The sequence below is a fragment of the Bidens hawaiensis genome, unplaced genomic scaffold (assembly GCF_021521415.1).
Source record: "Bidens hawaiensis isolate Kalapana, Puna unplaced genomic scaffold, B.hawaiensis_p1.1 tig00061505_1, whole genome shotgun sequence".
In the NCBI taxonomy this organism is placed as follows: Eukaryota; Viridiplantae; Streptophyta; class Magnoliopsida; order Asterales; family Asteraceae; genus Bidens; species Bidens hawaiensis.
In genome coordinates this window covers 1-13631 of record NW_027501068.1, presented here as the reverse complement: position 1 = coordinate 13631, position 13631 = coordinate 1, and the positions used below count along the sequence as shown (strand labels likewise).

Sequence of the window (13631 nt, the reverse complement as noted above, 5' to 3'; positions counted from 1 at the left end):
TTTGGTTTAAGTATAGGTCAAAGCATAGATCGATAGATTGGTCAAATTGGTGTAGATTCACTTTCATGTAATTTCTTTCTTTTGGGGCTGCTTCCAGGTTGTGGAGGCAGCTCGTTGGTGTGGTTTTTTTGGCTGGCTGGCTTTGTTTATAAAAGTTTATAGTTCGGAAAAGAAAAGGGTAAATGGGACTTGTAAATCCTCAACTATATATTCACGTCATTTATTAGTAACATTAATCCACATAGTTTGACTTTCTATCACTTGACAACACCAAATTTTATAAAAATATCAATCAATCAATCAATCATACCCAGTAAAATCCCACCGACAGCAAAGCTATAAGTAGGGTCTGGGGAGGGTGGGATGTAGGCACACCGTACCTCTATCCAAAGGAATAAAGAGGTGGCTTCCAGAGAGACCCTCGGCTCTAAGTACATGTGTATGAAGCAAAATAAAGGAAATCAAAGTTTAACAGCTATATAAAAACTACTACTAATTATAATAAAATTAATAATAATATTAATAATAAGATCACAGTTTAACAGCTATATAAAAGCTAATAATAATTATAATAATAATAATAATAATATATGTAAGGGAAATACCATTATGGTATGTGACCTAAATAAGTTAAGTCTAAGCCCTAAGGTATTCAATTCTCTCTAAAAATCCTTAACTTTAATTCTACTTCTCCACGAATTCCTATTCTCAACCATGTCCTCGGAGAGGTTTAGGTCTATCAAATCATGCCTAATCCTCTCATCCCAAGTCAATTTCGGTCGTCCTCTACCCCTCATCCCCTCTATAGTAATGTTGTCTACGGATCTAACAGGATTCGTCGTCAGTCTTCTCTTTACATGTCCAAACCATCTCAATCTCCGCTCTCTTATCTTGTCTGCTATGTTCGCCACCCCTAATCTCTCGCGAAACACAACGTTTCTTATTCGGTCTAGCCTTGTGTGCCCACACATCCAACGTAGCATTCTCATTTCTGCTACCTCCATCTTCCGCACTTGAGCCTTCTTGATGGCCCAAACAATCTGTTCCATATAGCATTGCAGGTCTAACTGCCACCCTATAGAATTTTCCCTTTAGTTTAGTCGGGAAACTCTTGTCGCACAATATATCTGTGGCTGCTTTCCATCTACACCATCCTACCCGAACTCGGTGGGTCACATCACTGTCTAATTCCCCATCGCTCTGTACAAAAGATCCTATATACTTGAACTTCGTTACTTGCGGGACCACCTGCCCTTCAATTGTGATCTGTGCGTCTTCATTGTCGTTTATCCCACCAAAATCACAGTGGAGGTACTCCGTCTTAGATCGGCTAATCTTTAAACCTTTTGTCTCTAAGGTTGTTCGCCACTCCTCAAGCCTCATGTTTAGATCTTGTTTTTTCTCAGCAAGTAACACAATATCGTCTGCGAACATCATGCACCACGGGAGAGTCCCCTGAATCGACTTTGACAGCTCATCCAAGACTACTGCAAAGAGAAACGGGCTCAACGCTGACCCCTGGTGAAGACCTACCTCTACAGGAAAGAAATCAGTATCCCCCACTGGCGCACGGACACTTGTTTCACTCCTGGTATACATATCCATAATTATCTCTATGTATTTCCTGGGCACTCTTCTACCCTCCAAGCACTCCCAGAGCACCTGTCGTGGCACACTGTCGTAGGCCTTTTCTAGGTCAATAAACACCATATGTAGATCACGCTTCTTCTCCCTATACTTTTCCATTAATCTTCTTATAAGGTGTATTGCCTCTGTGGTGGAACGCCCCGGCATGAAGCCAAATTGGTTGACCGTAACCTGAGTTTCTCGTCTAAGTCTAACCTCAATCACTCTTTCCCATAGCTTCATAGTATGACTTAGTAGTTTGATTCCTCGGTAGTTACCACAACATTGGGCGTCTCCTTTGTTCTTATAGATAGGAACTACAACGCTGCTCCTCCACTGGTCTGGCATCTTACCTGATTTGAGAATACTATTGAACAGAGTAGTTAACCACATGACTCCTTCCTCCCCCAGACACTTCCACACCTCGATGGGTATGTTGTCTGGGCCAACCGCCTTAGACCTTCCCATCCTCCTCAGTGCATCCTTCACCTCTTCTCGTGTGATCCGTCGGCAGTAGCAGTTATTCGATTGTTGTCGTTGAAAGTTTGTGTTGTCATGTTCTTCTTGGTAAGCTCTCCCATTGTTAAAAAGATTGTGGAAGTAGGTTTGCCATCTTAGCTTGATGTCCTGCTCCTTGACCAGTACATGCCCATCTGTATCCTTTATGAACTTCACCGGTCCTAGATCTTGCCTTCTACGCTCCCTGGCTTTGGCAATCTTAAACATAGCTTGTTCCCCCTCTTTTGTTTGTAGACTTTCATACATCCGTTTAAAGGCCGCCTTCTTTGCTTCCGCCACTGCCTTCTTCGCCTCTATCTTGGCCGTTTTGTAGTTGTCCCTCAATTCCACTCGCTCCTACTCATTCGTGCACCTCATTAGCTCCCTAAAACATCCTTGTTTGTCCCTTATCTTGTCTTGCACTGCGTCATTCCACCACCAAGACTCCTTATGCCCACTTGTCTTTCCTGTTTTTCCTGTTGTGACCCCGAGAGTCTCCTTTGCTACTTGGATGATCTTTGTCTCCATAGCTTCCCATATATGAGTTGAGTCCCCATTTAGTCGAGCCCGCGTATGCAGTATGAGTTTATCCTTAAACAGTAGGAGATTTTCGTCCTTCAAATTTCCCCATCGAATTCTCGGTGTACCTTTCTTCTCTCGAACAGTCAGCTTATTTCTGAAGGCTATATCTGTCACTAGTAGTCGATGTTGAGTCACAACTGCCTCCCCAGGTATGACTTTGCAGTCCTTCCACCAACGTCGGTCTCCTTGCCTCATCAAAAGGTAGTCAATTTGCGTGTCGCGTCCGCCACTGCTAAAAGTGATTAAATTAGAATCTTGTTTCCTAAAATAAGAATTTATAATACCTAGGTCATGTGCCACCGCAAACTCTAGAAGATCTGTTCCGGTCTCATTCCTATCACCAAAACCGAAACCCCCATGTACGGCTTGAAAACCATCGTTAGCCTTACCAATGTGTCCATTAAAATCACCTCCTATGCAAATCCTCTCCCCCCTAGGTATGCCCCCTACCACTGCGTCTAGGCAATCCCAAAATTCTCTCTTTTCCTGATCCCCTAGGCCTACATGAGGCGCGTAGGCGGAGACTACTGCCACTACTTCCTCTCCTAGTACTAATTTCAACACCATAATCCAGTCATTATGTCTTATCACCTCCACCACACTAGTGTGTATTTCCTTAGCCACTAGAAACCCCACTCCATTCCTAGCTCCATCAGACCCCGAGTACCACAACTTATACCCATTACACTCAGCCCCTCTATGTCCTTTCCACTTAGTCTCCTGGAGGCATGCTATCTGAACCCTACGTCTTTTAAGCACATCTACCAATTCTAGCAACTTACCATTTAATGTTCCTACATTCCAAGAAGCCAAACGCAATATACGCTCCCTATCTTTACTCTTTCCTACACCCCTCGTTTCAGGACATGGTCTCAAGTAATAGTTATGGTTCCTACGCTCTATGGTTGCAACTAGTCACACAAACACAGGCAATAGAACACCAAATCAATAATAATAATAATAATAATAATAATAATAATAGTAACAAAAACTAATAATAATAATAATAATAATAATAATAATAATAATAATAGTGTGTAGCAATAACAATAATAGTCAAGAGATCTTAAAATGAAAATAAACTCCAAAGATCCGGATCACATAGTAATAATAATATAAAAATAACAATAGTAATACTTTTAATAATAATATCCTTATTATTTAATTACAGTAATGAACGATCTCACCAAGTAATTGCAGAAGATAAAAAATAGTAAGGAACGATCTCACCAAGTAATTGCAGTAACAATAGGATAGTTGTAACCTTCACTTAGGGTTACAAACTATCAGAAAATCCCACAGCCAAGAACGATTCCTTCTTCAACTGTTGTGACCTTCAACAATAACAAGATCGACGAGAAGCAAATCGATCAGTATTGAACCAAGAACACCGTTAGGGTTTCAGATTTGAAAACCCCAAAACACAACAGCAGAACACCGTTAAATTTTATAAAAATAAATACCTTTATATTCTTGATAAATAATATCTACAATTAATATATTATAATGAAAGCTATTGGTTGTTACATTACATTAACCAAGGTTATTAGTAAGTTGATTAGCTCTACCCAAACAAACTTTCTAGCCCGAAAACGAATATCATTCATTCTCATTTTGACTTATCCGGTTCCCGTATAGTCGGGTATTTGACCGGGTTTTCAATTTTTTTTTTGGTTTTAGGTAGGGTAGGGTCGGTTTTTGACTGGGTAAAGGTGAAATCGGTTATGGCGGGTCCGGGTCAGCCGTTATGGGTATTGGTCCGGGAAGAAACCCATTACCAGGTTGTACCGCAGGTATGGTACGGGTAGGAACTAGTTCTCGGTCAGGTATACCGGGTCGGGTCTGAAACCGAGTATTTTGTGCACATTTAATGTGAGGTTTCCAGTTCTTAGCCCAATGATGGATTATTTGGGCAAGTTGGGTTAGTCATTAGTGGGACTTTTGTTTTGGGCTTGAGAAGGTATATAAAAAGTTTATAACCCAATCAACTTATACTACCCAGAAAATAATAATAATAATAATAATAATAATAATAATAATAATAATAATAATAATAATAATAATAATCTTGTTTTTTTTTAATCCTAAAATGGTGAAAAATCTTCTAAAATTAAGTTATATTTTACTATATTCCTTTTTAATTAAACACCACACAAAATAAAATGTAATTTTTGGAAAAGAATATTTCTAACCTCCTATACCAAACATATATCCGACCAACAAGGATGTTTTATAAGTGACCAAGATTTGTCGGACCAAAAATAGACCATGACTCATATTACAATATTACATAAATTCTCATTACCCTAAGCAATCACAATCAAAATAAACAAAAATGTTGCCTTCGGATATCATAGAAGAAATAATCAAAACACATCCTGTCAAATCATTGATTCAATACCGGTCCGTCTCAAAAGCATGGAAGTCTCTGATCGATAGCTCTTGTTTCATTGCTAGTCATTGTCGCCACGTGCAACATCTACGAGTAATGTATTACGTGGGTGCATACGGGGTTATTTCAAAACATTTTACATTCGTTGATGATAATAACTCTCCTCAACAAAGAGTCCCCGTGACCGTTCCCCTATTGGTTAACGTGTTTAGACATCATTTTGTAATCGGTAGCTCTCATGGCTTGTTGTGTTTGTACGGTATTTATTGTCGGTCCGATGATTTCCCCTTCCCGGGAAAGCGCATGGTTGTTCTTTGGAATGTTCCAATTAAAAAAGCGATTGCGGTTATGGAGAATGACGTGGGAGATAAGAGATACACGACCGTTACAGGTTTTGGGGTTTGTCGTTAATGATCCTAAGATTGTCAAGATAAAAACATATTTACCCGCAAAGTCATATGGAAAGAGGATCTTGCGTCCCTTGGGAAGTTGAGGTTTTTGCGTTGAGCACGGGTGCTTGGAGAAGTTCATATAAAAACCCCCCTAGAAATTCGATTGAATCGATACACCTTAAGATTCACAAGTGGTCGTGGACGGGTCTATTTATTGGCTTGCTACTAACACGGTTAAATCTTATCGTGAAAAAAAAAACTTCTAATCTTATCATCGCTTTTGATATTACAAGTGAAGAATTTAGAGAAATAAAACACCCAGGAGGTTTAGCGCAACATTGTTCTCGGGATTTGTCAATCTGTAAGCTAAGAGAGTCTCTTGTTGTGCTTGAACGTCACGAAGAGGCCAATAATCTTGTTTTCAATGCGTGGATGATGGAGAATGGCGTTACAAATTCGTTTACAAAGCTAATGACTTTTAGTTTTACCGAACCGGATGTAAGAATGAAAGGATTTAAGAGGACGGGTGAAGCTATAATTGAAATTGTTGAAGATTATCGTAGTAGACGACTTGTTCTTTTTGATCCAAGCTCAAAACGCATTGATGAACTAGGGTTGGATGTAGCGAAGTTCCCATTTTTCGTGCAATGCTACATGGAAACACTACTTCTGCTTGATCAGCCATATTTAAGTGTTTATAGCAAAGGTAAACGGTGCGTTTTAGAGCATAGTGAGCTTAAGGCTTTAGTAGAACACTTGCAAAGCTTCGATCAATAGCTTGGAAACACTTCAGGTACTTTATTTATTCTAAGTTTTATTTAAAAATAAATTCAACCATTTTGTCTTTACTAGAATGTCTACTGAAGCGTAATTTGTTGCCCTGTTTACCCGCTACTTAAAAAAAAGCTATGTTAATAGTAATTTCTTAAAAGCGTTAGTTAAAGTATTTGGCCATTTGGGAGGTTTTTATATTTATTTTTCTTTTTAATTGTTATTTGCAAATTGTTAAATTTTCATTTATTTATGTTGAATTAGATAAAAAGTTTAGGACCAAAGGCCAGTTGGTCCAGCGGTAGCCCCATGACTTTACTTATGGAAAAGTCGTGTGTTCGAGTTTCACTTGGAGCAATTTGTTTTAGGTTTAGCTTGTGGTTTCTTCTATTTGTGGGTTTCCTCCGGGGTGGGTGGGCCAGATCACCATATTATTATATTCTTTAGACGGAAGGATGATCTATTTCCCAGGGTGATCCTGAGTGTTCGGACCTTTGCTGTTAAAAAGAAAAAATTGGTAAAAAAATTTAGATACAACCATAAAGGATTAAAGGCATAAGTAGAAGTAGATAATATAAATATATTTTTTACTCTCTGACTTTTGTTGACCTCTATATTAATCCAACACAACTGCACCTAGGGGTGTAAACGAGCTCGACTAGGCTTGAGCTCGGCTTATTTTGACTTACGAGAGCTCAAGCTCGGCTTATTCCGAGCTCTTTTTCTAAAGCTTGAGCTCATCTCGTTTATTATTTATTAGTTAATTTAAATACATTTTTAGTTATATGTTGAGGAAAACCTTAAACGAGCCTAAGCTCAGCTCAAGCTCAGACGCTCGGTTGCGCAATGTCAAAGTAATACATAGAAGCCACAAATAGTTAAAACTTAAATACACACAAGGCTCGTTAAGGTTCAAGAGCCTAAACCTAAACGATATACCCATAGTTGGGATTAATAAAAACCAATACAACTAATAATAGTTAGTGATTTTTTTGGATGCAGGATCAAGATGACAGTCACTCGGATTCTAGGAGAACCTTAACATCTCGTTTTTCGATTGCTAAACTCAACGCAAAGGTCGATTATGAAGTGTTACCGTACTATTTTGTGTTTGCAGACCAAGTTTTCATAATATTATGATTGTTTCTAAACTTTGTATGCATAAGTTGGTGGATTTTATAACAATTTCTTATTATATTTTCATAACTAAAATGGCTGGTTTCGACCCGAACTTATTTTGGCATGCATGTATGCGATTCGTTTGCAATATGCTTATGATCTTATAAGTTATAACACGAGTAGGGCGTTGGCGCTTTTTTTTTTTGGTTCAATTCTTAGTTTCATAATAATTTTGGTAACAAATAACAAATACCAAACTATTGTGTAGCATTTGGTAACAAATATTAAGTACTTTTTGATTTTGTATGAAGGAAGAAAACCTTTATTCCATCAATACAAGTTGTACTAGCAACATATAAGGTCTAACTAAGATAGCCTATAGGCAATCAAGCTATTAAAACAAAAGTGTATTTAAGTACTTAAATCCATACTCAGAATCGGATCTGATTTGTACCTCGTAATACCCGAAACCTGAAACCGATTTCATTCTCGGAATCGGGTTTTTCCAATACATGAAGCCAGATTTTTCAAATACCCGATCTATACCCGAAAAATACATGAAAAATACCCAAAAGGTGCACTCCCTTAAAAAACCCAAATATACATCAAAAATACCTGAAAATAACTCAAAAAAAGTGCAACCCTCTAAAAACCAAATATATACATTAAAATACCCAATAAAAACTCGAAAATAGGGTCTTTTTCAATACCCGGAAATAGGGTATTCAAATATCCCGTTTTAAAATACACGTTTCTATACTCTACCCGAACCCGGTGCATAGGGTATGGTTTTTAGAGACATACCTGGACCCGGGTATGATCAATACCCGATGTTTCAATACCCAGCGTTAGAAAAACCCAATTTGTGTACATCTACTTATGTGATGTTTCTAGTTCTTCATGGGTCTGGGCTTGGACTTATGTTTTGGATCTTATTAGATGGGCTAAAGAAATAGGCCCTAAATGTTAACCCCAAGATGGAGATTTGAGGAAGTTGGGTTATTAGTGGAACACTAACTCAAAAGACTAGCATCTTTACAAAGATGATAAAAAAGAACCAAAACCATCAACTCTCTTCTCTTCTTTATATCCCCAATTGCAATCCCACTTTTAGCATCTTTTAATCATCTTTTCTTTTCCTATTTCATTCAATATCTTCATCTTCCTTTATGAAGATAAATAAACATAAGTTCCTCATGGTGTATACATAAAAAGTTGTAAAAAGGTTTTTAAATAACATAAAAAGTTACAAAAATTTTAAGTAACATAAAAATGTTACAAAAGTTTTAAGTAAGAAACTGTGAGAATCACATATGTAATTGTATTTGTAAATGTAGTATGAGTGTTATTGTATTTGAAATGTGGTGATCGTTTAGTTTTCGGTGTTCGTATTTGGTGGTTACTAGCGTCTTGTTAGAGAATATATAACAAAATACTTTTTTGATAGTCGTTAAAAAAAAATAATCAGCCTTTAATTAGAAAGCTTATATTGTTTCATGCATAAGACCATCCGTAATAGCAGCGTTGTGAGGCCAAAACGCCATGTAACAACCCCCCCCCCCCCCCCACACACACACATTTTCGATTGAGTTTTAGCGATGAACATTGTGTACACAACGTTAGAGGGGAGAGGGTTTGGCCAACCAACTTTTTTTTATTAATGTTAAAGAATTAAATAAATAATAATTAAATAATGATTGTTGCAGAGTTTTGAGTAGAGTTTTACTACACAATTTTTTTTACAAAACTCTAAAAAGTTGACTTGACGCTACGTGTAACAAAACACCCACATTTGTAGAGTTTTGACTATGCATAGTATAAGTATATATATTATTAAAAATAAAGATTTCTTTTTATATTTAGAAAAATATTGTTTGGATCAAAAACAAATTAATTTAACGTGCTAACTGTGTGAATCAAGTAGTGTAATTATACATGTAACATAGTGTAATTACACTGTTTGATTCACACCGTTAGCAAGTATCTTTGGCATGCATATATTTAAACTAACGGCGTTAACTCTTTTCCGAATCAGTTCCCACCACCCCCACTTCTTTCTCTATATAAACTTTGATTCCTCACATACAATTCAATTGCTTCAACTGTACACTACACAGTACACACACAGGCACATTATCAATGGCAGCAACCACTAAACCAGTGATGATCGTTGGAGTCGACGAGAGCGAACAAAGCTTTTACGCACTCGAATGGACACTGGATCACTTCTTGGTACCTTCGGCCCCGAATCCTCCTTTTAACTTAATCATTGTTCACTCCAAACCTACTCCAGCTTCTTCCATGGGCTTCGCTGTTCCCGGTAATTTAACTTGTCATTCTAGAGTGTTAAGCGTGTCGGGTTGGCAGGTTGACGGGTTGAAATGTTCAGCCTGAACATGACCCATATTTTTATTCATATAAATGTCTAAACGTGTCAAACGGGTCGACGGGTTGAAATATTCAAAACACGACCCATATTTTTATTTATATAAAAAGCATCAGCCAAAACACGACATGTTTAACCCGTCTATCTAAACGTGTCAAACGGGTTGAAATACACAACCCGTATTTTTTTTCTTGTTAAAAACATTAATGATAACTTGCACACACTTAAACTTGTGTAACCCGAACATAACCTTTTTGACTCATTTTTATAAACATGTCTAATGGGTTGGCAGGTTGACGGGTTGTAATATACAACCTGAACACGACCTATAATATCTTTTCGTATTAAAATCATTTATAGCAACACGTACATACACTTAAAATTGTGTAACCCGAATGTGACCAGTTTGACCCATATTTATAAACGTGTCAAACGGGTTGACGGGTTGAAATATACAACCTAAACACGACTTATATTAGTTTTTTTTATTAAATTCATTTATGATAACACACACATACTTAAAATTGTGTAACCCGAATGTGACCAGTTTGACCCACATATAAAAACGTGTCAAACGGGTTGGTGGGTTAGTGGGTTGGCCGTCGACCTGTTTGACTAAGCATGTTACTGGGTCGACCCGTTTAACTAGACGGGTTAATCATGTAAACCCAAACACGACCTGTTTTTTAAATATGCTAGATATGCCAAACCTGATTATTTACGTGTCATGTTCAGTTGTGTTTCTGGTTGTATTAATTTTATGACATTACAGGCGTGGATATTCTGTCGCACGTCGAGGAGGATTTGAAGAAGATTGCTAATCGAGTTGTGGAAAGGGCGAAGGAGCTTTGTATTTCCAAATCGGTTAGTGATATTCGCTTCTACGATGAAACTAGATCGGTTTTGTATTCGGTTTGGTTATAAAATTTTGATAATGTTTGTGTTTAGATCTTAAATGTTATGATGTATCTAACAGGTGACTGATGCAACACTAGAGATTGTTGAAGGTGATGCTAGAAATGTTTTATGTGATGCTGTTGAAAGGCACCATGCAACTATATTGGCTGTTGGTAGTCATGGTCATGGAGCCATTAAGAGGTAAGACATTAATATTAATTTGGTATATTGATTTTTATTAATCCCAATTATCGCCTTTTGGTCGTTGTCGTTCACAACTAACGAATTGGCTCATGACAGAGTGACAGTCCCAAATTTAAACGTATTTGTTCTCAATGGTCTGCGACTAACAGAATCCCAACGTCGTTAGTTGCGGGTCGTTGGAAAACGTTTTTGATAGGAAAATCACATTTTTTTTCCTGGAAAACACTACCTGAACATCGCCACCACCACCAATTGACTCACCACCACCACTTGAGCACCACCACCCGATTCCGACGATACAAAGTTACAAAGATGTTTGGGACGAAAATGTTGAGTTATTCGGAAAAAAATTGCGTTTTCCAACCAAAAACGTTTTTTTTTCGGCGATCTACTACTATCGGCGTTAAGATTCTGCTAGTCGCGGACCCTTGGGAGCAAATACGTTAAAGTTGGGACTATCGTGAGTCAATTCGTTAGTTGGGATCGGCAGAGACCAAAAGATAATAGTTTGGATTAATAGAAACCAATATACCTATTAATTTTATAAAAAAATTAATTTTAAGTAAATAACTGCAAGAATCACATAAATACTTGTACCGATTGCTTTAACTGTACTATGCTACGCAACCTTTTGTTAACTCAAATGTACAAGAATTGCACATTAGTACTTTATGCATCAATCCCTTTAAATCGACCGTTAGACGGTCTATACAAATACCATTGACCTACTAGCCTGTAACGTTTTCCCGCATATCGTACACCTTGCAGGGTGTCTTCGAGAATCGAGAATTTTTTTTTGGTTGAAGGCGAAAAAAATTTGGGTATTAAATTAGTTGAGTAATTGGGTTTAAACATTAAAAAACGTACTTTTTTTTCAAAAAAAATATATATATAATTTAAAAAAAAAATCGGGCCAATAGGGTGTCGGGTTGGGGTCGGTCGACTACCTGGCCTTGCCTCATACCCGACCTTGACACCCCGTATAACCATATAGGCGTGTATTAATGTGGAATATGTTATAGGAGATGTGTATATTTACTAAAACTGAAAGATGTGATAGTGGTGTGTACTACATAAGTTATACAGTCTGTTTGATATGTGGGGCCCTTTATGCAACTATTAACATTGGTATTTTAAAATGTTTTTCATAGGGCGGTTTTGGGAAGTGTAAGCGATTACGTTACTCATCATGCTCACTGCACTGTGATGATAGTGAAAAAGCCAAAAGGTAAACCCGAAGGCGCACATCATTAGTGGTTGGACATGAAAGCTTGCTCGCTATGAAAACTCGACATTTGTTGAACTTTGTTATGTTATGTAACTTCATTATCTAATTTCCGGTCTTCCAAATTGTAATTCGTGTGTTTTATTTTTAATAAATAAAGTTTTCATAGCCACTGTTATAAAAACTAAAATTCGCGATAGCTGTCACACGAGTCCTACGGTAACTAGGAATCCAAAAGACTAAACCTTTTACAACTTACAAGAACAAGATGCCAAAGCAACTCTAGAAAACGACACGAAAACGAAATGTAATAATCTTGGGCATTAAGATACTAAAGTAGAGAATATGTAACAACTTGCTTGATGCACAAGTTTGCGCGTGTTCTAAGAACCGAACAATTTGATTCGTGGCAAAATTATGATAAAAAGTGTGATGAGAATATAATGTGAAGTTGGTGAAAACAAAAGTGCAATGTTTATGAGAATCAAGCATATGAATGATTGTGTGTTATCTTTCTAGTTTGCTTAATAATGCTTCCATTGGTGGTAGTTCTTTCGCAATTTGCTCCCAATCGGGCAAGCCCTGTAGAAAAAATAACACGAGTTTGAAAAAAAAAATTAAGCGGTTTGACCGAAAAAGTCAAACTAATCGACAATACGTCAAGTGATTAACTTGTTTAGTTGTAGCCAAAAAAATTTGGGTCATTGTAGGTTAAAACATTAAAAGTAATCTTGTAAATAAAATTTTTATACAGTTTTTTAACCGAAAATTATTATTTTTTTTTAAACGGCTTCTACATGTGTTTATATGTTAAAAGATCTAAAAAAATTATGTAAAAATGTGTTTTTTACATGAAAAATGAATTTTTTTTAGTAATTTTTTACATGTAAAATGAAGAGTTCCCCACTTTTTTTGAGTTCCCTGTTTAACCTGTTCCTACACACACACACACACATATATATATATATATATATTTTGAAGGAATAATGGTTTTTTTTGCAAGAAAAAGCCATTTACTAATGTTATAAAAAACATTAAAATAAATCGAAAATAGTAATATGAACACTAACCCTCCCGGATCTTCGAACACGACCATCTAGACGTAGTATGATATATACATCCTCACCAGGAGTAACGCCTTCCGATTTTTGTTGCTCCTTAATCCACCTTTTCAGTTTGGTCAAATAAACTAACGTTAAATACTCGAAAATTGGAACGATTTACATTCACGAAAATTTCATAATATCATATTTTCTCTTTTAAAACAGTAAAAAATTTATAAATTTTAAATATAAATACAGATTATCACACTACTAACCTTTCCCACTCCCCGGGAGATACAACCTCGGCCTTGAATCGAATCTCAGACTTCAACTTTGTTTTTGCGGTTATTGACTGAGTCCGTGCCTCAAAATCTTCCTATGATGATGTTATCAATTTAGGACCCAAAAAAATAAACAAAGCATAACTAATTACCGTCAACGATTAGAGGTGACATCCCATTAATACGAAAAACACGTAAATTTGGGTCGTATTTCC

At 36.9% G+C, this 13631-nt stretch overlaps 3 protein-coding genes and 1 long non-coding RNA gene across 4 annotated transcripts; 3 read left to right on the top strand and 1 right to left on the bottom strand.

Annotated features, from left to right (window-relative positions):
- Positions 1–5041: 5041 nt before the first annotated feature.
- LOC143603386 (F-box protein At1g11270-like) lies at positions 5042–5509 on the top strand. The gene has a single exon (XM_077080190.1). It carries the CDS (start codon positions 5042–5044, stop codon positions 5507–5509), a length of 468 nt encoding a protein of 155 aa, XP_076936305.1.
- A 47-nt stretch (positions 5510–5556) lies between these two features.
- Positions 5557–6267, top strand: LOC143603392 (F-box protein CPR1-like). Its single transcript, XM_077080195.1, has one exon. The coding sequence runs from the start codon at positions 5557–5559 to the stop codon at positions 6265–6267; it is 711 nt and encodes a 236-aa protein (XP_076936310.1).
- Positions 6268–9472: 3205 nt separating this feature from the next.
- Positions 9473–12260, top strand: LOC143603388 (universal stress protein PHOS34-like). The gene is made up of 4 exons (XM_077080192.1): positions 9473–9700; positions 10539–10630; positions 10743–10864; positions 12019–12260. The coding sequence occupies exons 1-4, from the start codon at positions 9520–9522 to the stop codon at positions 12119–12121; spliced, it is 498 nt and encodes a 165-aa protein (XP_076936307.1). The 5' UTR covers positions 9473–9519; the 3' UTR covers positions 12122–12260.
- A 302-nt stretch (positions 12261–12562) lies between these two features.
- On the bottom strand, positions 12563–13540 carry LOC143603391 (uncharacterized). The gene is made up of 3 exons (XR_013148048.1): positions 13411–13540; positions 13163–13259; positions 12563–12674 (listed from the first exon to the last, which is right to left on the bottom strand). It is a non-coding gene; the product is annotated as an uncharacterized LOC143603391 (long non-coding RNA).
- Positions 13541–13631: the final 91 nt, after the last annotated feature.